Genomic DNA, 25,305 nt, shown 5'->3' with positions numbered 1-25,305 from the left:
GGGGGACTGCGATATGGGAGCGCCCCAATATGGGCACTTCAGAGTGGGCACCCCAAAACAGGCATCCTGTCACAGACACCTCTGCATGGGGACTGCAATATGGGCCCAATTTGGGCACTCCACTATTGTCACCAGGGGGCAGGACACCCTGGCACGCTCACCCCATCCTGAGCATCAAGGACAACCCTCCATGGGACACCCCAAAAAGGGCATTTTGACACAGGCATCCCAGCAAAGACACTCCAGCACAGGCACCCCAATATGGGCACCCGGGCATGGGGCACCCCAATGTAGGCACCCCAAAATGGGCATCCTGTCACAGACACCTCTGCATGGGAACTGCAACATGGGGTGCCCCAATATGGGCACCCTGGGTCAGTCACCCCATCCTGAGTGTCCCATAAAGGACACCCCAAAAAGGGCATTCTGGCACGGGATTCCTGGCAAGGTCACTCCAACACAGACACCCCTATTTGGGTACCCAGGCATGGGACACCCCAAAAGGAGCACTCCAAAGTGGACATCCTGTCATGGGAACCTGGCTGGACCCTTGGAGGCTGAACATGTTTCATGTTTCTTTCCTTCAATTCCATGTGTCTTTCCTTGTTATTTACATAAAAATCACAGTTAACATAACCAAGCACAACCACTTTAACCATCATTGAGATCTGAAACCCACAGAGTGCTTTGAGTGCCAGGAATGGGGAGAAAGCTTTGGAAGCACTGTCACGGGGGAAAACCAAAAAGCAGCTCAGACCCAGCTCTACCGGGGATGTGATGGCCGGGATTGTGTTTTGTGGGACTCAGTAGAGCTCTCCCAAGGCACAGTATTCCTTAGGGATACTCTGTCAGCAGCTGGAGAGGGAAAATTCCTTCCCTGGGAATGCTGCCTGTGCAAGTGCAACAGGGAAAACAGGAGGTGGCGTAATTTATTAAAAAAAAAAAAAAATCTAAGCTGCAAAAGCCAGGAAAGACAAAAGCTGGAAATTTTAAGATTTAGGTATCATCGATGGCAGCAATTAGGTTTAAAGCAATGCTTTTAATTAGAGGTGATCATAAGGGGATTCCAAATCCTTTAGCATACCCAGGAAGAAGACTGAACAAGTCAATTGTGTCCCAAATTCAATTCTTAGGGCTGAACTAAGGCTGCCTCAGGAGGAGAAATCTTTGGAAATTCAGTCGGGAGGGATCAAGTCCTGAGTCCAAATCCATCTGTAAGAGATGTTCCCCACACCTCAGGGTGCTGCACCTCTCAGCCTGGGCTCCCCTGCCTGGGGCTGTGAGGGTGTGACCAAGTGACAGTGTGACAATGTGACAGCGGCTGAGCTCCACTGCAAAGGGCTGGGTTAAAACAAGGGATTTTCACAAGGTTTTTGGGGATTCCCTCAGAGAGCAGCCCAGTCAGAGGCAAGGGGACAGGGGAGGTGACAGCGACAGCTCAGGTGGGCACAGGCAGCCCTTCCCAACCACAGCCTCAGCCTGGTAGCTGGATGTTCTCCATACCATGAGGACTCCAGCAAACATAACTCTTCCCTGTGACTTTTTCCTTCAAAAGGGAAACCTCCTGCACAGGGGCTGATGTGTGCAGCTATTTCTGAACAAAACCAACACAGCCCCCGAGCTGGGCTCCTCTCTCTGCCCCTTGGCCAACACAAACAGGCTGCAAATCCCAGGCTGAAGGCAGAGACAAAGGGAAAAACACTGGGAGCAAGAGAAATCCTTTTCCTTCCCCTGTTGTGCAGTGGATCAGAATCCCAGGTGGATCTTGGCAAGGTCATGTCTCCCTTTTGTTTGCAAGCTTCTTTCTCTTTAGTTCCCTCCTTTCCCTGATGTTGGAATCACCAACACTGGTCACCTGGGGCAGTGGGTGACGGTGTTTAGCAGGTGCTCAGGTGTGGCAGCCTGTGGAGCTGCATCCCCCGTAAAAAATGACCCAAAATTTGGCTCTATCGCCTGTGCAGCCACTGCTGACATCCATAGGCAGAGGGGAGAGGTGGAGCTCTGACAGCCCTACTCTATGGGACCCCCACCCCATGGAGGGACCCGCATCCCCCCATCCCTGTGAAGGTACCCCTGACCCCACGGGGGGACTCTCAGCCCCAGAAAGGACCTGCAGACTCATGGAGGTGTCTCCATCCCTATGGAAGGCTCGCTGGCCCCATGGAGTGACCCCGGCCCCATGCAGGAACTCTTAGCCTCAGAAAGGACCCGCAGGCCCACAATGGGATCCCCATCCCCATGGAGGGACCCCCATTCCCACCGAAGGACCCCCTGTCCCCACGTGCGTCCCCGCCGCGTGCGCCCGCGCTGCCACGTGGGACCGCGGGAGCGCCAGGATGGGGGCGTGGCCAAGAGGGGGCGCGGCACGGCACGGGAGCGCGGCCGGTGATGGGACAGTGACAACGGTGGCAACAGTGACGCGGCTATCGCGGGGCGGGGGTGGAGGGTGGGGGGGATGAACCCCAGAATAGTTCGAGTGACCATACCGGGCCATCAGCTCCCACCTTCCTGCTCCGGCAGCGCCATCCCAGAGCACAGGGCACAGGATTGTGTCCAGATGCTTCTGGAATGTCCCCAGGGAGGGAGACCCCACACTTTCCCTGGGCAGTCAGCTCAGTGCTTGGGCACCTGCACAACAAAGAAGTTCTGCTCACGTCCAGGTGGAAGTTCCTGGGCATCATTTCCTGCCCATTCCTCTGGTGCCACTGCTGGGCTCCACGGGGCAGAGCCTGGGCCTTGCTCTGAGCCTCCCTGCAGGCACACAGAGCTGAGGGCCCCTCTCACCTGGGTCTGCTCTGGAGGCTGAACAGCCCCAGCCCACAGCCGCTCCTCGTACGAGAGATGCTCCAGTCCCTTCATCGCGTCCACAGCCCCCACCGGCTCACTCCACATCTCACTGATCCCGAGGAGCCCAGAGCTGGACACAGCACTCCAGCTGAGCCCTAGCAGGGCTGAGGAAGGGGCAGGATCAGCTGCCATGTCCTACCACCGACGCTCCTCCTAACACAGCCCGGGATCCCACCGGCCTCTTGGCCCCTAGTTCAGGTCCAGCAGCTCATTAAATACTCAGTGTTTGCTCCAAGCGCTTCCAGGGTTGTGGTTTTCTCTCGAGCGTTTGCAACTATTTGTTGTTTCCAATGTTGTTTCCATCCCATGGGATGAGAGGGGCAGGATCCCCCCCCGGGCCTGCATCCTCCTTAGGGGCCGAGTGGGCGGGCCCCACACGAGTGAGTGGGCGGGCCCCACACGAGTGAGTGGGCGTGGCTTCTCTGAAGGGGCGGGACGGGCTGGGCTGGGGCGTGATCACACTTGAGGGGCGTGGTCTGCGCAGGATAGGCGGGGCTGGAGAGCGGCAGTGAGATGGGTAAAAGGCGCGGCCAGAGGGGGAGGGGGCGTGTCTGGAGATCAGGGAGGCGGGCAGACGGGGCAGGGGCGGGGGTCAGAGGGCGTGTCCAGACATTTGGAGGCGTGTCCAAGGTGATTGGAGCGTGGCTGGAGAGCGGCGAGGCGGGCGGGGGCGCCAGGGCCGTTCCGGGGGCGCGGCCAGACGGAGGCGCGGCCCGGACGGAGTGGGCGGGGCTGGAGAGCGGCCCAGCGGACGGCGTTGGCCTGGGGGCGTGGCCGGTCGGTCGGGGCGTGGCCATGTCGGGGGCGTGGCCGAGCCCTCAGCTGACCGGCCGCCATTTTGTCGGTGCCGGATCCCCAGCGCCGCCTGGAGCTGTGCCCGCGGCCGGGGTCGCCCGTGTCCGCTCGTCCGCCAGGGCAGCTCCGCCGTGCCCTCCCGCTCCCCTCGGCATGTGAGCGCCCCGGCACCGCTGCTCTCACCCGGCTCGAGCGGCAGTAGCACCGCGGCGGCCCCCCCCGCCGGGCCCGGCCCCTCAGCCCGGCACAGGCCCCGCCGCCGCCATGGCGCTGAAGATGGTGAAGGGCAGCATCGACCGTATGTTTGACAAGAACCTGCAGGACCTGGTGCGCGGCATCCGCAATCACAAGGAGGATGAGGTGAAGGCACCATTCCCTGCGCTCCGGCCCGGAGATGTCACCGCTGGCTGCCGGGGCCGTGTCGGGAAGGGAATGTTGGTTTGGGAAGGGGGAAGCGGGAGTCAGAACGAGGAAGGTGACGCTGGGGTGTGGGGCAGGAGGGACAGGCTGGGTGAGAGCAAGAGAGTTAAAAAGGGAGGGTCATGCTTGGTGCTCATCTTTCCATTTAGCGTGTTGTGCTGTTTGAGATCTGTGATGTACATACGGAGATATATATAGATATATATACACGTAAATGTATACGTGATTATTGCAGAGGAATAATACAGAGGAATTCCTTCCTCTTCAGCCCTACAGTCACGTGCTGTAGTCAGCTATGTATTCTTCACCCTGAAGCTCTTATACAGAAGTAAGCTCCTAATTCAGCTTTCAGACCATTCATGTTTAGTATCTCCTGACTAAAATGTCCTTCTCTCAGAGCTTTTGTAGGCAGCAATCAGTTCTCCGTGTTGGCCTGTTATCCACTCTTGTGTGAGAAGCACGTGATCAGGAAATTAGTATAGGTGAAATAATTAGTCATCAAGAACGTGTTATGTGAGACTCCACAGCGAAGTGTCACATGGTAATTGAGAAGTAACGGGCCCCAATGTCATTTATGTTCATCTTCAAGTAACTCATGAAGCCTGAGAAGCTTTCCTAATGTTGGTCTAACAGCTGGGCTTTGCTGATGTGTTGGGGGGTGGCTGTGCAGTCAGTATCAGCTGTCAAAAGCTGAAAAGTTGTCAACATGTAACTAAATTAAGAACTTTACTAGGACAACTGATCTTTCTTGCTGCTGCTATTGAACTGAAACAAAAAATACAACTTCCAAAATCTCTGTGAAGCCCCTTGTGCACAGGACAAGGGACTGTTTGGTAGTGAGCATACCTGGGAAATTTCTCTTTTTAATAGAATATGCCGAGTTGGAAGGGGCACACCAGGATGATTGAATCCAATTTATTTCAGCATATGTTAAATTTATGGTATTGGTTTGGTGGCAGAGGAAGGCAGGGCTGCTGTGCAGTGCCCTGAAAAATGCGGGGAACAACATGAAGTAGCAACAGCAACTTTGTATGGAATATATGAGCTTAGTGTGTTCTGCCAGAGCAGGACCTGGTGAACAGTATTCTTATGGAGCCCCTTCCATGTGTTGTGCTGCTTTTAGTAAATCTGCTTTATTCCTTTGTGCATAGGACAGAAAGTGTTTCATCAGCTGTCAAACCCCCGAGGATCCTCCTGGTGAAGGTCCAGTCCTTTGTGGCACCAGTTCCTTGAGAAGAATTGAATGTTCTTTCTAAAATAATTTTGTGACAAACAGCTTCATAAAGAGAATTAAGAGCCACACCGAGATTGTTCTCAGTCTGTGACAAGAAACAGTTAAAATGCATTGGCGTTGGTGCCCTTTGGAGTTAGGGAAAAACACCCCTTGAACAATTTTGTAGGGCTCTGTTCCTACTTGTAGGAAGCTGTTACTGGGGTATGTGCACACTCTGGGATTCACTGAGGTCAGAGCAATATGTTGTCTCGGAACAGCTGGGCTGCAGCATGATGGGATTTTAAACTCTTCTGTTTGGAGTGCAAATGGTGAGATTTTGAAATAGATAACTACAGGGATAATTCCTTTTTATATCCTCACGAGCACAGCAGAAATTAAGGCCCAAACCAGAATGTGTTCAGCTGATTAAGGCATTGCTCTGGTAAAACCTGGTGTGTTTGGGAATCCTTCAAACATTTATCTTAATTCCAGAGAGTGGCTGCAGACAGCACAGGACTGTGCCTTTTCCTGGCTCAGCTGGAGAGAGCTGTAAACCTACTGTTGAGCTTTTGGGTGTGGATTCACTGCTTCCCAGGCAATGGCCAGGGACATTGGCTAATTTTCAGGTGATGTTACAAAATCAGAATGCTGTTTCAGAGGAACTAGCTACAGAAATTCTTCCTCTTTTCCCTACAGTGTCTCCATTGTTCATTGTATCAGTTGAATGTTGCTCCAGTGTTGTAGTTTTGTGTGTCTCAAGATAAGTGTCTAAGCCTAAGACAGACACTCTGTCCTGTTCAGAAAAGGAAATTTGTTTAAAACGAACAGTGTGCTTTAGTGGGGAGGATATTGGTTATTGGTCTTGGCTCAACAGGAGTTTCTCCAGGAAGAGTTGTCTCTGGGAAGGAGCTACTGTGGTTGGAAATAGCAATGATATGAAGAGAAATGAAGGCAAGATTGTTGTTTTGACTTCTGATTTACTTGTGCTTTTTGCAGGAGGTTAGTTTATGTACATGTCTTGGGTTTTGTGTTTGGAATTTAATCACATGGAAGAATCTGCCATCACTTATTCCCTCCTGTCTCTGGGCGGTCTCTCCTGGTAGATCTGAGATGGAAAGTTTTATTCCTTTCCATTTCTTACTCAGGTACCACATGAGCATATCTGGTGTTTCGCAGCCCATCGAGGCTATACCAGTGCTTGACACCTCAGTTCATGCCGGGTTTCTCAGTGCAGCTCTTTGACAGCCCCACTGTCTTGTTGCTTGGTGGGTTTGTGTTCTTCCTATGTTGCTGTGAGCCTAAATCTCACACCCCAGGGTGTGTCTTGAAGTCAGAGCAGGCTACATCTCTCACTGATGAGTTTTGTGTGCTGCTCAGCTCGCTAGAGGAGCTGAGAGTGCTGGAGGCTGCCTGGCCCTTGAGCTCACAGCCTCTCTGCAGCATGTTAATTCCCTGTCAGAGGCATTTCTATGGTGTGACCCATTTATTTTGAGTTTAAGACACTGGAACTGAAGGGATGGATGCCCCTAAGGATGTGAGGCAGGAGAAAGGAGGTGGTTAACACAGACCCTGCTCTGTGCAGACTCACTGTGTCCATTTCCGGTGCTCTGGGGAGAGCTGGAGCTGCCTGGTCCTTCTGCAGGGTTAGTGCTGTGTGCAAGGAATGAGGTGGCACAGCAGCATTAGCTCCCTCCTAGCTCTGACACGCTGTGTTTACTTTCCAACAGATGCTTTCATTCCTGTGGTGTTTCCCAGTGCCAGTTCAAAGCCAGACTTGATCCTACTGTGTTTTCCTGACTTTTAACTTCCAATACCTCATTCTCTCCCTTTCTTCTGGAAAAGGGATGCTTTTGCTAATGGAAGTGGTGTTTTTCAGCAGTTCTTAGGTGGTTTTGTATGCCGTGGAGTAACTTCTCCTACTTTGTACCTACTGCTTCGGGATCTGCTCCACAGCATGCTCAGGAGAGGAATGCCTTGTACCATAGGCTGTTAAAATATACTGGATTTTTGCCAAGGTAGTCCAAACTGATAAATTATATCTGTTCTCCTAAATGTGCAATAAGAGACAGGATATTTCTTTGATGCTGTTTGGCCCTTGCACAGTGTTTTTCATTCACAGTTGAAAGTTTGTTTTTCCCAACAAGGAAGCTCCTGTCAGATGCTGATGTGAGATGTTCCTTTAGAAAACTGAAATTACTAAGTAACAGAAACAGGTATTAATGAGTATGCTTAGGCTTGTTCAGACAGTAGCCCTCTGTTTTAGGTGTCTTTGATTTACTGAAGGACACTTAAAGAAAGAGAAGGGATTTTAGAGTCCTGTACTAAATATCTGTGCACTTCTCTTATAACATGAGAAGATTGTCCCCCTCTTTTCTCAGAGACTCTGCTGTGTGTGCCTTCGTGTTTTTGGTAATTGATACTTTCAGGAAAAATCATAGTGAAAAATTCACCTTTTCCTGTCTCTGGTGTTGGGTGATGAGTATCTCGTTGCTGGTTTACACTTAAACTGTTTTGGAGGAGTGAAAGGAGCACTCAGTGCTGCTGGTTGGGAAAAAAATTACCTTCAGTTACTAATATAATGCTGAATGAGAGCAGCATTGTGTGTCGTGCTGTGAAATGTGTGGTTTGCTGTCAGGCCTGGCTTTCCAACCTGCCAGTGGCTTCTTGCTGCTTACTGAGTGTTACCTGAGGACAGGGCACTTATAGTGTTAAAAAAGCTTTTTTCCTCTAAGTAAAGGGCTGCTGTGTTCCACTGCTGATTTCCAGCTTCTTCTGACACATTTTCAGCTGAAACAATGATGTGGGGAGTTTTGAGGAATCATTTCACATCACAAACTCTTCTGGGCTCAGCCTCTCCTCAGTGAAGCTGAAGGCCTTCTCATGACAGCCTGCCCTCAGCCACTGGTGCAGTATTGGTGTTTGATGGTAAAGGATGTGGGACAGAACATAATCAGGGAATTTTGAGGAATGCTGAACAGCTTGTTGGTGCCTGACAGAACAGACCAGCTGCTGGGCCATGCAGTTCATTGATGACAGACAGCTCTTTCAGGCACTGCTTCTCGATGATCAGTTACTGTGTGTCATGTACGTGTTGGTATCTTTGAAGGCAGCTCATTATTCCACCCACTTCCAAGTGCATCTACAGTTGCTATTGTTAATTCTTTGCGCGTGTGAATCACTGCAAAAGACAAAGTCGGAAGTAGAAACAATACACAAAGAGGGCTGGATAAGGACCTCACACCACTTGGTGAGAAACCAGTCTGGGACTGGCCTGCAGGGCCCAGTGTGACCGTGTCCTGCCTTACCTGCTGTGTCACGGACACAGAGGGCCTGGGGCATGGCACATAAGCCAAGATGTGGGCTTGTTCTCCTGTGATTACAGGCAGGAGCAGCTGAGGCTTTGCATTAGTGCTGCCTTTCATTAGCTTCTTGCTTTCTCCTGTATTAAATATTACTTAATTGACTGTGGCATAAGTGGGGATAATAGCTTTGTTCCCAGTCCTGGTCGTTTTATAGCTGCGGGTTTGAAATGCTGCAGACAGATCCATGCTGGCACATGTGGAAGTAAATGTTGTACCTAGGCAGGGCCAGGGGAGAGGAAGAGATGTCTGGTACCTAAGAAATGGAGTGACCATCCACTGTTCCTTTAGTGAGGCCAGGGGAAATACAGCCAGAGGAATCAAAATAAAATATGGATACAGATTGCATTTCTGCACTGTGATCAACTGCAAAGAGTTGTTTATTTGGTGCTTTTTGTTGCAGATATTTGTCCTGGTGCTGAGTGCAGAAAATGGGTTTTTTTTGTGGTTTCTTTCCATCAGTGTCCATGAAAGTGACTGAAAACCTCTTCCTCCACAGTGTGGGTTAGTGATGGCATTTGTGTACAGGCAGCACCTTTAGGTTTTTCACTTGGAGGTGTTCCTGGGAGTACATCCAGTTCCTGGTGCCCTGTGAAGGGCAGCGTTACATGACAGGCACAAGAAAGAACCAAGTCATGGGACTGGTTACAGGGAAGCATTTGTGTTCATTAGGTTATTAAAAACTGCTGATTATTCACACTGAAAAATTGAAATGCTTCATCATCTAAGGGGGAGTCTGCTAAAATCTAGGTGTCAGGAAGCATAAAAATATTTGAATAGAGTAAAAGTTGCAGAAAATAACATTGGTGGTGGTAGTTTTAGTAGCTCAGAAAGGTGATTGAGGGCTTTTTTTTTTTTTTTTAATAAGAAGCAAATGTTGAAATTAACTGAAATAAGTGAGCCCTGTTGAATCCTGAGTGTAACTGGGTATTAGAAATGTTTGGCTCCTGCCTGCCCTCCCTTCAGTCACTGCCCAGCAGGCTGAGCAGTCAGTTTGTAAACCTCATACCTTAGTGCTGATTTTTGTATTAGCTTTTTCTTTTTTGTTGTTATTTCCATGATGACCTAGGTGTTCAAACCTGACAACATCTGCTGAGACATTCCTGTGTTGAAAGGTGTATAAATGGAGGGAGGTGTTGATGTGGGAATGTTGAAACTTTCTTCTGGTTGGCTCAATCTATGGCAAAGCTGTATAAAATATATTGCCCCAAGTGGATCACTGTGTTAATCAGCTTCAGCCTTGAGAGTGGATGTTTGTTTAGTGTGAGTGGTGTGATTGTACAGCAGGGAGGAGGTGAACAAACTTACTTTAATTACACAAATATTTGTGCTGAATTTAAGAAGTCAGCAATGGCCATGAACTATCTTTTTCATTGTCCTCCTTACCTTTCCATAACTGCACAGTACTCACAGCTGTGCATGAATCAGTGTTAGAGCTTTGTAGTACTTTCAGTGTTACATTTTTATTTGGTATTAACACGTCATTAAGCATCTTTTTTTGGTTTCTCTCTGAACTACTTCAGTCATCTGAGTCTCAGCAACAATAGCTACTTTAGTTTCCCAAAAGGAAGTGACTGCTTCCTCTGCATCCAGCAAAGCACGTGCTTTGATGAAGCCTGCCTTTATCAGAGCCTGAAACTGCTCAGAGATGTCTGGAACAAGCAAGTTGAAAAATCTACTGGAAAAGCACTTGCATAGCTTTTTACATAGTAATGTAAAAATAAAACTTTGGGTACATCTTGTATTTGCAAGGATGAGCACTTTTATCTGACACATCTCTCTAGGCTTAAAAGTTGTCTGCTCGGATATGGCTTAGACAGCACAGACCCCTGAGGATTGTTTAATTGCTGTGCAATTAAATTAACAAATACTGTGATCAGACTGGAGATGTGCTTATATTAAGTGACTGATCAGACTGGAGATAATTAAGGGACATCTCTAGACCCTTGCTGCTGCTGCCAGCTTACTGATTTACTGGTGTTTGGGGCTTGCTGATTGCCACTTTCCTGATTCCCAAGGTGCCAGCAGTGATCTTGGCCTTGCCCACCTGGGAGGGGGCCAGGATGGCACACGTGGGTTCAGCTTCCTGCATCAGTGTCCTTCTGTGGGCATTTCAGAGTGAAATCCTGAACTGTCTTTGGGTAAACCACCAAAGAGGAGCTGTCCATGGGAGACTGCCAGAACACCCCAGTGCTTGGAGGGATGCTGCAGGTGCTTGGAGTCACTTGGGACAAGCAGCTGGAACTCTCCAGCTGTTTCTTTCCTGCAGCCCAATCTTTGTGTTACAGACCTGTTCAGAAGATCCTGTGTGTTTTTCTGCTGTGCCTTAAGGGGCTGTAGTGGCTGGTCTGGGGTTGGATATCTGCCCTGAAATTGGTGCAGGGTACTTGCATAGATAGCATTTCTCTGATTTTTTTAGAATAAGGTTCAAAGTTTTTAAATGGCTTGTGAGTTACTTTAGGATGGATGTGTGCATGCGTCATTGTAGATTTCAGTTGGTGTGTGTAACTTCAGCAGACATTAACAAAAGAAAAAACTGTAACCCTACGTTTTGCATTCCTTCCTCTGTGTTGTTTGGCCAAGGAGTCTTGTGACCTCCCTGTGCTTGTACCAGACAAGGGGGCAGTGGGTAATGCATCGTGTTTCTAATAAATAATATAGAAGTCTGCAGCAAATGAACCAGCAGAGCCTTGTGCCTCTGGTGTTGTCACTCAGAACATTGGGCTGGCATCTTCAGCCTACCTCAGGGTGAGCCAGTAAATCCCTGGAAAGCTGGGTACCAAGGGCAAAACTAAGGTGTGTTAAAACATGTACAGCAATGCTGTTCATCAACAGCTGAGTGAAAGATAAGCTTGGCTTTCTGAAAATGCCTTTCAGTTTCCTGAGCCCTTTGTTGCAGCTGAGAGCCTCTGCGCTGCTGGACTCAGGCTGTGTAAACCCATCAAGATGAACATTGTGAGCTTCCCACTCACTGCTGGCCCTCTGTTCTGTTCTCAGCTGTTCTGCCATGGTTTTGGTGAAGTTACTTGTGAGGAGCATGTGTGGGAGCACATGCCTTGGAATTCTGTCCAGCCATGGAGTAGCCTAAACAAAAGATCCTGTTATTTATCTCAAATAGCTTTTTCTACAGGAGTTAAATAATACAGTATTTTATGGAAATAAATATATAATGTGTTGATCTCTAATGCTGTGTCCAAGTCAGTAGAAAGCAGCACATTTTGCCCTTTAATGCCCTTGTCTGTTACTTCAGTTGATTCATTCCATACTGTCATGGTACAATGTGCCCAGGTACTGCAAACACTACAGGTGTTCTCTGACTGGTTCACATCAAGTGCTGCTTTTGGGGGTTTGAGAGAAGCCTGGCAAGTGGTAAATATTTCCTCCCAGCCTTCTTTCCGAGGCAGCTGATCTGTGCTGTGAATGGGATCTGCTGCCTGAAGCACAAACAGACCTGAAAATTCCTTCACCTCCTCAAGGTGTCTTGGGGTGTGAGTGCCTTTGGTGTTGAGCATCGTGGCCATGTTAGGAAGTTGCAGCAGTGGGCATCTTCCTCTCCTGTGACACCATCATGTGCTTCTGCTCAGCGTGATCTCACAGAGTTCGTCTCAAAGTCCTACCAAAAATTGATAAATCCTGTAGAGCTTAAAAAAGAAGAAATGTTACCTTTTGTGCATATTTATTTTTATGTTCTGAGTATTCTAAACATTTCTGTTTCACCATGGTGTAGTTTCAGACATACCAGAAAATATCTTGTTCCTTGTGGCATTCACTGTTAATAATTCTTTTCTTAAAACACTCTATTTAACCCTGGAAGCTCAAGAGAAATAATAACTAATGTTCACTGACATTTTACTCTCTCGTGTGGATGGAAACACTTGGATGTTGCAGTGACAGGTTTGAATCTCAAATCAAGTGCATTTGGTTTGCTGGGCTGCAACCCAAAGTAGTAGGACTGTAGAACTGTGAGTTTGTTTTCTCTTGAGTTGAGAAGGTGGTTTTTGGTTGGGATGACATACAGCTTCTTAAAGACTACTGGAAATTAGCTGCTTACATGATTAAATTTAATGTAAAGGTTCTGTAGTGATCTCCATCCCAGTCATTGGTGTGTTCCTGTCAGGTAATGACAGAAAGTACAGCATGGAGAGTCACATTTCTTAGGAATGTAATTGTACAGATCAGTGACTTTTTTTAAACTTCATATACTGATTGCTTGAGAAAGAGAAGTCCTTTGTGAGCATCTCTGAAATTGTCAGCAAACTCCAAGTTCTGTCTTGGCTTGGAATAAAGCCTTAGTGTTTTTCAAAGTTGAGTCAAAAAACATGGCTGGGAAATGAAAAATCCTATAAAATGGTATTTTTGGCTTCTTACCATGACCCAGTCTCCCCTTCCTCCTTCCATTTCAAAGAGACTGTATATTTGAATCATGATGCCTTCTTTCTTATTTTAGCCACTCACATTCATTTAAATGCACATATTTTCTAGGTGAGATCTTGGAATTCTTGAGGAATTTGGGTTTGTTTTAAAAAAACAAAAAGCATGTGCATTTTGTTAATGGATATAAAATATTCCAGCGTCTCATTGGTGACATACTTTGAGAAATGCAGTTGTGACTATGCTGTTCTCACAGCTCTGCTGGGTACTCTCTGCTCACATCTGCAGGCTGCACTTGGGTTTTAGCTGGGCTGCTCCGGGCATGTTCCTGTAAGGCTCCTTGGGGGAGAGAACAATTACCAGAGTGGTTGCTATAGCATTTCATTAAGGAACCTTTCCACTGAGGCAGGGAAGGCTCCTTTCTCACTTGGCAGCCTAGCAGGACTAAAAGAGAGCCTCAGCTCCTTGCCTGCTGCTCTCAGAGCCTTCAGCTCTGCTGCTGGCAGGCAGCTCTGCCCCTGCTCCCACCCTTCCTGCTGAGAGGGTTCCTGTGCCTCATTTCTCTGCCTGTCCTCACCACACCACACTGCCTGAGGGGCTGCCTGAGCATCGCCTGGCCCCCTCCGAGCCATCTGGCTGGGCACATCCACACGTCTGTAAACGTTGGAGCTTAGAAATGCTCCTCAGTCTACTGGCCAGGATGTGTGAGCCATCAACATAAAACTGCAAATTGTACCGTCACAGAACTAGTAAGGAATTAATAGCTAAGAAATATATTGATATTGTAATGAATACTGGGAGCAGAAATGAACTCTGGGCACTGCTGAGGCCCTGGCTTGAATCCTGGGGTCAATTTTGGGTCCCTCATGATAAGAAAGACATTGAAGGGCTGGAGTGTGTCCAGAGCAGGGACTGGAGCACAGGTGTGTTGAGGAGCAGCTAGGGGGGCTCAGCCTGGAGAAAATGAGGCTCACAGGGACCTTCTGGCTCTGCACAACTCCCTGACAGGAGGGGATAGCCAGGGGGGTCGGGCTCTGCTTGCAGGGAACAAAGGGACAGGACAGGAGCAAACTGCTTCAAGCTGTACCAGGTGAGGTTTAGATTGGGTATTAGGAAAAACTGCTGCATAGAAGGGGTGATCAGGGATTGGAAGGGGCTGCCAAGGGCAGTGGTGGAGTCACCATCCCTGGAAGTGTTTAAAAAACCATGTGGATGTGGCATTTGGGGCATGTTTTAGTGATGAACATGGCAGTGCTGGACTAACAGCTGGTGAACTTGTTGATCTTGAGGGCTTTTCCAACCTTAATGATTATGTGATTCATGGAACCTCAAAAGCATTTAAGGAAAAACAGAGCTACTTATATCCTGGGAAATATTTGGTTTTAATTACCACACTAGGAAGTGCCTATATTAGAAGGATTTCTGCAAAAACATAATTGGTGCTGGGCAAGATACCCAGGTTTTTTTGCTGTGTCAGTATGTAAATGTTAAGAGTTTTTTCCTTCCAAATATTTAAGCCTTGCTGAGTGACTAGGATTTTTTTCAGTGCATCAAGTGGTTGTTCTCCTGTTTGCTGTGTGGTGTGACCCCACTGAGCAGCTCGTGGGCTGCAGTGGGGGCTGTGGGTATGGGTCAGTGGGAAGTGCTTTGCTGCAGGTCCTGTCCAGCACTGTGCCCAGGTCAGGGTTCCACAGCCAGAGCCTCTCTAAGGATCTGCTCCCGCCTCCAGGTTCCCTCCCAGTGCAGTGGGTGTGAAATGTGGCAGCAGATGCAGCCGGGTGTGTGGTGCTTGCCTTTCAGATTTAGGAGGGAGAGTGCATAGATCAGTTTTCCTCATAGTGCTCATTCACAGCAGTGCCACTCCACAGGATTAACAAAAAGTTAATACCTGCTGATCCTGTAAAGCTTTCTATATATAGTGCCTGTCATTCCTTGGAGTGTTTTGGGATTTGAAGTACAGCTGTTTCAGAAGGACTTCTTTCTGCTCTCTCAAATCCCTTTTTTCAGTTGCAGATCTGATTCTGAGTTCTGTAATATGCTTTTCCAGAAGCTGGACTAACTGGTAGGCAGGGATTTGCCTGTGGGATGTTGGGGCTGGTGACTCTTCAGCCTGTGTTCAGCTGTGCCAGGCTGGGCACTGCTGAACTTCCCTGTGCTCTATTTTTTCCACTTCTCCTGCTCACACAGTGGTTTGTGCTTAACTCTGAAGAGGTTGCCAGGAAGATTAAGCTAATGTTTGAATAGTGTGGGGATAGATGCAGTGGGAAATAAGTGAGGCTTTTGGTTATGGATGTAAAGACAGAGAACCTGTGTGTCAGTGTCCTTCTGCCTTGAGAACCATCACTGGCCTTGCTGCCCAGGATGTGGCAACAAGATACACACGTGAAGGATTCTGTGACACTGTTCCAGTGTGCTCTTCTGTGAACATAAAATATTGAAGGCCAAGTACAATATATTTGTGGATCAGTTGCATGTTGTGTAAGTCGCTCTTTCAGCATTTTTAATGAAGTATTTATTTTCTACCCTCAGAAGGTTTTTTTTAGTTTATACTCAAGAGTTTAAACTTCCCATGTGAGTTGTCAGGACCTGAATTGCTCTCAGGTGAAGGGTTTACAATCCCAAATCTGCTCATGGGTAAAGTCACCTGGTCACTGTGTTGTTAAGTGTTTGGGGGTGATGCCATCTCCAGTTTTGGCAGATGCAATCCACTCACCTGTATCCAGGAGAACAGAAGGGATCTGCGTACAGGAAAGGGTTGTTTGGTGTTTGCAGTGCCCTCCTTTAACATGACAATTCCCACTGGAAGGACAGTATTTCTATCCCAAACGCAGGCATTTAGGAATAGCCTCAAGCACCCCCAGCTCTCCCAGCCTGGCTCCAGAGCAGAGGGGCTCCAGCCCTTGCAGCATCTCCGTGGCCTCCTCTGGCCTGGCTCCAGCAGCTCCATGTCCTCCTGCTGCTGTTGCCCAGGGCTGGGGCAGCTCTGCAGGTGGGGTCTCACCTGAGCACAGGGGCAGAGGGGCAGAATCCCCCCCCTCCCCTGCTGCCCACGCTGGGGGCTCAGCCCAGCACAAGGGGGGGTTTCTGGGTCAGTGCCCATGGCCAGGGCAGGCTGAGCCTCTCACCCACCAACACCCCAAGTCCTTCTCCTCAGGGCTGATTTCCATCCATTCTCCACCTACTGTTTCTAGCAGCAAACTTTTGTGACTTGAATAATGTCACTCCAGGACATTTGTAAAAGACTAAAAAATGATGGTATTAATACACAAAAATTAGTGGAAAGGGGAAAAAATGTTGATTAAAGTCAGGCCACTAGACACTTCTATGCTGAAAATATCATTTTGGAGGAAGGTGGTGGTATTCAGGCAGGGATTAGGTAATCCAGTTCTGACCTGGTTCCTCTGGCAGCTAGGAATGTGAAATACCCTGGTGCATCCATGGCTTTGAAAAGAGAGATTATTTCTTTGCATTTAAATTTTCATTATTCCTGTATTAGATGCCTTCTGTACTTAAATAATAATTAATTGTGAGCTGGAAGAATCTTGGCTGAGCAAATTCTGCTTAGAAAGTAAAATCTGTACACATAATTTTAAATCACATGTTTGCCACATCCTTCCCACAAGCACAGATGTGATTGCTTGGAAAGATGTGAAGCACCAATATTTAAATGTAAACATTGTGACATTTGGCTCTTTGAATTGCTGAGAAATTCATAGAAATAACTGTTATTTATCAAAATGTGGAAATGGCAAAAGGGCTCATGGAAGTTGAGAACCAGAGAGGGAATTCATGACTTTCCATGGCTGGGGGGATCCAGGAAGCACCTGTGTCCCATCCAGGCCTTGTGTCCCTGTGTTGTGGGTGCACACCCACAGTGTCATCACTGGCAGCAGTTTTCATCAGTCACCTTTCCTTTGTGGGCTGTTAGCAGTGGTTGACAGTTCCTTCTGGGCACTAATGAGCGGGTGTTCTCTGATCCCTCTGGAGGCTGAGAGTTTTCTAGCAGTGGTGAACTCTGGTTTTGTTCAGACCTGTGCCTACTCAGTCTCCATTGAACAACTTCACGTTTGCAGATTTTTGAATCTAGAGCTCTGGAATGAGTGGTGTAATTATGAGGGAGAGGCAGAAGGGACAATCACCAAAGAAACATCTCATAGTTTTGGTTTTGTAATGGAATTGTGGTGGTTCTTTTTAATAAGTAATTTTGTCAGAATTAAGTGCTTACAAAATCGTGTGTGTGTGAGATTGGTGCTTGCAAATGCTGAATTCTGCTGCTTCTCCCCACCAACATGCTGGAAACTTAGAAACTGGTGGAGGAGTTCAAATTTTTGTTTGTTTTCCTCAGGCAAAATACATCTCGCAGTGCATCGACGAGATCAAGCAGGAGCTGAAGCAGGACAACATCGCAGTGAAGGCAAACGCAGTCTGCAAACTGACCTATGTAAGTGCCCTGCTGGGATCCCGTGGAACTGCAGCTGCATTTTGTTCTTTCCTGCTGATTTGGAGCCAGCCTTGGCTCTGGGTGCCTGCTCTGCCTCCCCTGCTCTAAGTGCAGGCTGTGGGGGCTTCACTGCCCCAGCTCTGACATCAGAGGCTGCACGTTCCTGCTCTGTTTGGTACAGCTGGATTTAATTGTGATGGGTCAGGAATTGAACCTCATTTAAAACAAACAAGTTAAAAGAAATTGTTTTCAACTGGATTGGTTCTTATGACATAGTGACATGAGCACTTGAAACTGGGTTTGTTTCTCTTTGCTCAGTCCTTTGTTGACAAGAAGACAGAAATTTTGGTAAAGATTTCTTTTTGTGGCTCTGTTATGGTTTTTATTAAAAGAAAATCAGGAAGAAAACCCTTCACACCAGTGCTTATATAACTGCCTATCACAGAATCACAGAATGATCTGGATTTGAAGAGACCTTTAAGGTCATCCTCCTGCCACCTCCCACCATGGGCAGGGACACCTTCCACTATCCCAGGATGCTCTAAGCCCCATCCAGCCTGGCCTTGGGCACTTCCAGGGATCCAGGGGCAGCCACAGCTGCTCTGGGCAGCCTGGAGCTGATGCAAACTGTTGAAAACTTGTCATGTCTTTCACTTACTGTGAGTGGTGCAGGGGTGAGTGGTACATTGCTCAAAACTTGTACAGTATCATTTTCAGACTCCTGTTGCATGTTCAATTTTGGGACATGTCTTGATCTATTTCCTTGAGTCTCTTTATTTCAGAAGCTTATCTTGGGTTCTCTGCTCACAGTTACAGATGCTGGGCTATGACATCAGTTGGGCTGCTTTCAACATTATTGAAGTTATGAGTGCTTCCAAGTTTACATTCAAGGTGAGTTCTCTGTAAGTGCAGCTGTCCTGGCCAAGCTGTCAGATACCTTTTGTGAAAAGCCAGGGTATTTTTATGTGAAGACCTCCTGAGATTCTTAGTACCAGGCATTTTTTATTCTGTAATAGCTTTATAATTTTTCTTGAAAGATGTATTTTATGTTCTGTTGTAGACCTTTTTCACCAAACATGGTGGAATGTTGCTTCCTAAGAAATTATTCCCTAATGGGGCTTTATACCTGAAACTCAGGAGTCAACACAAACAAAATAATTGTAGTAGACAATCCTACCTTATTTCTGCAGCTTTGTGGTCACTGAACTGTGTTGTAACAAAATAGAGAAGGTGAAGGTAGTTTTATTATCCCTAAGACAGATAAATTATCAGTAGAACGTTACTTGTCTGAACTTTCTCTTTTTTGATATAAACCCCCTTTGCTAGGGGAGCCCTCTCATGCCTCTTCTGTTGTACAAACCTACTCATTCACCTTTGTAATATTGCTTATAAAGCCACCAGCTGTTTTTTACTTCAACATTAAACATTGTCTGCATTGACTTAAAAAGCAGCCTGTTTTTCCTCCTTGCCTTTTCCCAGCGCATCGGTTACCTGGCTGCCTCCCAGTGCTTTCATGAAGGGACTGATGTCATTATGCTGACAACTAACCAGATCCGAAAGGTAAACGTTCAGTTCTTCATTTCTTCTTGCACTCTCTCCTACTTGTACTTTCACATCTGTTCTGTATTTCTCCATGAGGAATGCAGAGGTGTTTCAGTAGAATTCTTGATTTGCAGTCTCCTGGCATTCCACAAGCAGAGGGATTAATGAAACACTCAGGAGCTGTGCACAGCCCTCCCTGTGCTGTCTCATACCAGCTCTGTGTTTGTTCAGCACAGAGAATGGGCACAGAAATAACTTTGCTGGTCTCTAGGCAGTGCTCATAAGAATGTAACAGGCAGGAAAAATGTCCCCATTGCTGAAGTGAAATGAGCAGTGGCTCAGGAGTGACATGGCTCCACAACACTTCTGGTTGTGAGGGATCTTTTTGTAATTCCACATCATACTTTGACTTGTCTGGTAAAATTGGGTGTAAAAATGGTGAAGAGTCTATGGAAAGTTTTGTTTTGTATTCATGTACCCACGTGTGTATTCATTTGCATAGAGCTTGATCACTTAGAGTTACTGGTTTGCAGCATAGTTTTCCCATTCTTGAAGTTACAGATTTTTTTTTAAGCTCTCAACTTTCATTTTTTAAGTATCACTGCTTTAAAACTTGACTGATCCAGTACAAAATCTGCCTACATTTTTACCAGGAACCAGAATGTGTTTTCCTTGCTTAAAAAAGAGCAGTGGGATGTTATCCAGTATCTTCCCTAAAGAGCTAGTGCTTTCCCCTCTATCTTTTGAACTATTTTGTGCTGAATGTAAATATATATTGTTTTTATGGTGGATACTTTATTTTACTGAATTTCAGTCACTTACTGGCTACTTCCACTTTGTGCCCAAGTTTTTACATAAGAGATAAAAATCTCTTTATGCCTTTTCATGTTTCATTGATCCAACAACTTGAGATTTGAAGGATTTATCAGTTCTCAAAATACATTAGAACCAGGATGAATTGCAGTTTTTTGCTCCTTAAGAAGTAGATTGCATTGTTCTTAAAGTAGACTCTAATTTCCCACCACCTGCAGCAGGTTTTTAAATGAGATGTAAATGGCACAGAACCCCAAAGGCTTTGCTATCTTTAGCTCTCCTGAAGCAGCTTCAGTATCCATGTGAATCTGGACTCTTCATTCAGCAGTCCATGTGGGAATGCTCTGTGCACTTCATGTTTGTGTTTCCTGATACACAATTTATAATCTATACTTGAATTTACTCATAGATTAATTTTACTGTGGGTGAGTGACTTAAGCTTAGAAAGACCTGAAAGAGTATGGAGGGCTGATTGGGATACTGACTACAAATAGATCCAAGGGAACTTGACCAGCAAATGTGTTCCAGACACATAACTCTGTCCTGTCTTTGTGGACTGGTAGTTGTGGTGCTGCAGCAGCTTGGGAGAAGAATAATCTCATTTCTCCACTAGATTAAGGTGGAGCACCACTCACCAAGAGTGCTTGTTCCCAGTGAAAATGACATTTGGAATTGGACTTAGCAGGGTTAGTGTTTAATACCAGTTTTTTAGCACTTTAACTATGTTTGTGGTCCTATAATGAGTGTTTAAAAACTATTTCCATTCCCAAAACACCACCAAGGTGTGATCTCTCTGATTACTTTTATGATGTAGTCATCCATCTCTTGTTTAATTATGTTCTTTGTGCCCATTATTAAACCCCAGGCTGGCTGTAGTTTAGCAGGTGTTAGTAGTTGTTATATATATATTTCCATGATGAAGAAGCTCTGCTTTGTTTATGTTGATTGACTAAAATTAGTCTGAGGAAGTTGTTTCTTGACATTCTGTGTGATCTTAAATTTTTGAGCGTGTTTCTCTTTTTTCAGGATCTGAGTAGCCCTAACCAGTATGATACTGGAGTTGCACTGACTGGCTTGTCCTGTTTTGTTACTCCAGATCTTGCCAGGGACTTGGCAAATGACATCATGACATTGGTGAGTTGATAAGGTTGAAATAACTTTACTTTATAACTCTAGAATGTTAAGTTATTCAAATGTGGTAAATACCTTAAATTTAGAAGTGATACATGTGAAACCTGCTGCTTCTTGTGGGGGTTCTGGGGAACTTTTACAGACCTTAGTTAGATCAAGAGGATCACTTTGAAGTACATTTATTAGTTCTGGTGATAAACAACAGTATTTTGCTCTTGCCTCAAAGCTGAGTTTTCAAAAAGCAGTTGAGTCTCCCAGAAAGAGCTTTGGTGACAGCAGTGTGAGCACAGGAGCTCTGGAAACATGGATATGCTCAGAGCCTGACTGCAGTTGTTTCATTCACAGATGTCTCACACAAAGCCTTACATCAGGAAGAAGGCAGTGTTAATCATGTACAAAGTTTTTTTGAAGTACCCAGAGTCCCTCCGTCCTGCATTTCCTCGCCTTAAAGAGAAACTTGAAGATCCAGATCCTGGTGAGTGGATTTTAGTGAATTCCTTCTGCTCTCACACGTGGAGGTCCATGTGCTTGTAGAGCTTGTGGAGAAAAGAATACATGAAAAATTCTGTAATCATCTTTTGGGCACTGACTCCCCTGTTTCAGGGTAGGTGAGTATAGAACAGTTTTGGTGGGTGTTGCCATATTAAAAATATGTTCTTTAAAATGTCCATTTCTTCAAACCCAAAGCTCCTGAAAATGTATCAGTGGGTTAAACCTTCATGGACAAAGCAGCTTAAAGTTTCCTGATTTGTTGCTTACTGAACTTGGCTACTGAAAATATTTCAGTTGGTTTGGGGTTCTGCTTTTGTTACTACTTGTGCTTTTTTAGCAAGCTGCAGCTGTTGACTTGCAGTGGACACACTTAAAATTATTTAACATTCATTAGTGTATTTTTTATTTATTTGGGTCCAGACTGCTCTTTGGACCCCTCAGTACTGGGTCAGTGCAGGTCAGCAGCAGCACAGGAAATCTGCGATTGCTCAGTATCGTATTCACATTTTTTGCTCAGTCTTTAGGAGGTGCTGGTGTTCCTCACTGCATCAAAACACTTGTTTTAGGAATTCTGTGCATGGTGTGGATCTGATCTCCCATTGATTTGTATCTGCAATTACAGGGAGAAATTTAATTGCATTTCCCAACTGTTTTATTGTGGGCATGGAATATTTATATTCCAGGGACAATGTTATTAAAGAAAGCAAAATCCCTCACCTGCAGAGAGAGGAAGAAATTGCCTGTTAAGCTTTGTGGAGTGAAGGATTGCTCTCTGCTGGGACACCCAGCCTGTCTAGACTAAAACATTCCAAACTGACAACAACCCGTGTCAGAGGCTGAGCAATGAGAGGGGAGTGAACGTGTCCAGTCAGATTGCTCAAGGAATTATTTTTGTTTTGTATTTAAACATTTTTAAATAATGCACATCAGAGAAATCAGGAGGGATTGGAAACTTTCTGGTGGCTGATTATTGATTGTGTTGTGTGTGTCCCAGAACCGGCTCTCCACAGTCCAGGGCAGGGATGGGGCAGTGTGCTGTTTTTTCTCATGCTGGACCCAAAGCAGATACCTGGCTTGCTGCTATATTAGAAAATAGCCAGAATTAAATAAAACCCTTTCTCAGTCTTCGCATCCCTTATTTACTGCCTCAGGGTTGGCAATGAGGCCAAACCATTGGACACACAGGTCTGAAGCTTCAGCTGCTTTGGCTGTGGGGGTTCTGCACCAGGAACTTCAATTACAATGAAGGCACTGATGAGATTTGTGCTTCTCCCTGTTGTTGTGCCCAGGTGTGCAGTCTGCTGCAGTAAATGTGATTTGTGAGCTGGCTCGACGCAATCCCAAAAATTACCTTTCCCTCGCCCCGCTCTTCTTCAAGCTGATGACGTCGTCAACCAATAATTGGGTCCTCATTAAAATTATAAAACTGGCAAGTATTCTGCTTTTTGTTTACAGGATTAGGGTTGTCATTCAGTTACCTTGGGTGTGAAAATGGGTTTCTTGCTGGGAGGCATAGTTACCATTCAGTCTGAATAAAAAGAAACCAGGAATATCTTCTAATGTTTGTGAATGTAACCAAAGAGAAAAATATGTTAATATAGCTTGGTTTAAATACAGTGAGCTGTAATTTACATGATGTTTTGAAGCTGTTGAAAAGCAGCTATTAACTCACTTTTCTTCTTATTGAATAGTTTGGTGCTCTTACTCCATTAGAACCAAGACTGGGAAAGAAACTAATTGAGCCCCTGACCAACCTCATCCACAGGTTTGTGTGACAGGTCCTGCCTTGTTCAGTCAGGACTGGGGAAGGGCCTGGTGGGTGGGTCAATAGCTGGGGTGAGGATGCATTTTATCATTTTTTGACTTTTGGTATGTTGGCTTCTAGTATCAAAAAAAATTCTTAGATAAGGGTTGTTTCTGGAAAACCTGAGTGAGGTAAAATACCTTAAAGGAAAATCTCTGGGTGTCTGACTGTCAGCATGAATTCCTCCAAAGGATGGATAAAAATTGGAGTAATTTGCTTTTCTTTCACTGGATTTCAAGCCAGAGATGACTGTGGAGGATGTATAAAAAGGCTCAGCTGTGTATTTGCCTCTCCTATTCACCTCACACATTTGATTCCTGACTTTTAGGAGTGCTTTACCCACCAAAGCAGTGTGACAAGGAATATATTAAAGCCCTTTCTCATGCATTTGGCAGCTCAGATGTGTTTTGAAAGAGGTTCTTACAATATATATGTTCTAAATGTAGATTAAATAAAGTTGAAGTTATTTCCTTGTCCCTTGTCTGTTGCTGGTTTGTGGTGGTGTAGTGGTTCTAATTCTGAACTGAAATCAGGAAATAGATGCCTTGGGGGGAATACATGGATTCTCCCTGTTATGAAGAGGAAGTGTGATCTTATGCAGGAGTTGAGTGAAAAAAGTTTATTTCTTTTCATGTGACAGAGTAAGGTTTTAAGCAGATATCTGTGTAGCCTTGAGAGCAGCTCTAGCCAGAGGATTTCGATCCATCCTGATATTCCTTTAAGGCAGTCTCAGAACAGACCAGCATCCAGGTACCTCCAGGGAGCTGTTAGCACTAACAAATAGCTACAGCCCACCAGAAAAAGCAGGAGGATGGACAATCCCACCTCCTCTCCCCGGTTCCCACATGAGTAATTCTGAGTTGTGGGGACTGAATCCTCCTTGGCTTGGTCTCCATTCAGTCATTTTGAGTCACAGCATGCTGAGCTGTCCCACCAAGAGCCCAGGGAGCAGAAGTGTTGGTTTTGCTTCTCAGCATCCCAAGCTGACCCTCAGGGCATCACTGTGCCACTGGAGCTGTGCTCCTTCCCCGTGTGCCCTGCCCTTGGAGCCTACTCCTTTGAGGCTTGGCAGGTTCCTGGTTCCCTTGTGTACAGATTGGGCTTTGTAAGGACCTCTGCAGTCCTCAGAACTGCATTGGCTGTGTGTTCAACTGGCACAAGCAGCCTTGAATTTGAGTTTTGGGGGAAATCAGGCACTGGAAATGGGTTGATGATTTCCAGGGAAGGGAGGTGTTTTCCTGCATCCCAAGCCTGTGCTGCTGGGGCGTGACTCACTCGCTTGGAGAGAGACTTGAGCTTTTCCATCTGCCTTGTCATGAATTTTTGACCTTGGGCAGAGGATTTAATTTGATTCTTGGACAAGATTGCCTCAGTATTGTGTGACTGATGCTGGAGTTTGAGTAACCACTTCCTTCCATATTCCTTGTGTCACAGTGCTCTTGCATGCTGCTTTTCCAGGAAGATTTTTGAGTTTTTAAACATTTGTTTAAAAATTCCTCCCCCCAACAGTTTTTAAGTGAGAATCATTTCATCTGCTTGAAGGGATATGGAGTAGAATATTGACAATGTCTTGTGAACTTCAAGGTGCTAACTAGCTCCAAGATAGTGCTGACAACTCTTCAAAATGTGCTGGTTTGTTCCTTATTTAATATACCTGATTTCTGTTTCAGCACCTCAGCCATGTCTCTCTTATATGAATGTGTGAACACAGTAATAGCAGGTGAGAACTGAAACTTGGAACCTAGAAAAAAAAACGTGCTGAACTTTGTCATCAACTGACACCCTCTGTAAACCTTTTTTTCTTTAACTTAATGTATTCTAAAATGCAGTAAGTCTCTTGGCAAACTTGGTGTTACTGTGGGGCTGAGATCCTTTGTTGGCAGTGGGTGAGGCAGTCACTACAGCTGTGTTGTGTTTGCTGAAGGCAGGTACAGACAATGAGATTATTTATATGCCAGATCCTAAATGTTGCTACAACTACAAAATGTACCAGCAGCAATGGAATTAAAACAAGTGATGTCTCTTTGCCAAGTTCTCTTATGTGATGATGGATCAGGCTTTTTTTTTTTTTTTAATT

At 46.0% G+C, this 25,305-nt stretch overlaps 1 protein-coding gene and 1 long non-coding RNA gene across 3 annotated transcripts in view; one reads left to right on the top strand and one right to left on the bottom strand.

Moving 5' to 3' along the window:
* Positions 1 to 1,019: 1,019 nt before the first annotated feature.
* On the bottom strand, positions 1,020 to 3,226 carry LOC132339643 (uncharacterized). Of its 2 annotated transcripts, none has more exons than XR_009489706.1 (3): positions 2,785 to 3,226; positions 2,487 to 2,628; positions 1,020 to 1,212 (listed from the first exon to the last, which is right to left on the bottom strand). It is a non-coding gene; the product is annotated as an uncharacterized LOC132339643 (long non-coding RNA). The 2 variants fall into 2 exon arrangements; XR_009489707.1 differs by having other exon boundaries at positions 2,505 to 2,628.
* A 444-nt stretch (positions 3,227 to 3,670) lies between these two features.
* AP3D1 (adaptor related protein complex 3 subunit delta 1) overlaps positions 3,671 to 25,305 on the top strand; it is a 42,802-nt gene continuing 21,167 nt past the window's right edge. Inside the window, exons 1-9 of the mRNA XM_059870087.1 lie at positions 3,671 to 4,002; positions 17,351 to 17,446; positions 18,257 to 18,337; positions 18,926 to 19,006; positions 20,828 to 20,935; positions 21,278 to 21,407; positions 22,714 to 22,853; positions 23,116 to 23,189; positions 24,899 to 24,948. Of these exons, the coding sequence (XP_059726070.1) occupies positions 3,907 to 4,002; positions 17,351 to 17,446; positions 18,257 to 18,337; positions 18,926 to 19,006; positions 20,828 to 20,935; positions 21,278 to 21,407; positions 22,714 to 22,853; positions 23,116 to 23,189; positions 24,899 to 24,948 (856 nt within the window). The 5' untranslated portion in view covers positions 3,671 to 3,906. The remainder of the gene's footprint in view (positions 4,003 to 17,350; positions 17,447 to 18,256; positions 18,338 to 18,925; positions 19,007 to 20,827; positions 20,936 to 21,277; positions 21,408 to 22,713; positions 22,854 to 23,115; positions 23,190 to 24,898; positions 24,949 to 25,305) is intronic.

This window comes from Haemorhous mexicanus, chromosome 29, assembly GCF_027477595.1.
Source record: "Haemorhous mexicanus isolate bHaeMex1 chromosome 29, bHaeMex1.pri, whole genome shotgun sequence".
In the NCBI taxonomy this organism is placed as follows: domain Eukaryota; kingdom Metazoa; phylum Chordata; class Aves; order Passeriformes; family Fringillidae; genus Haemorhous; species Haemorhous mexicanus.
The sequence above is the reverse complement of the archived record's forward strand: the minus strand, read 5'-3'. Positions and strand labels throughout refer to the sequence as shown.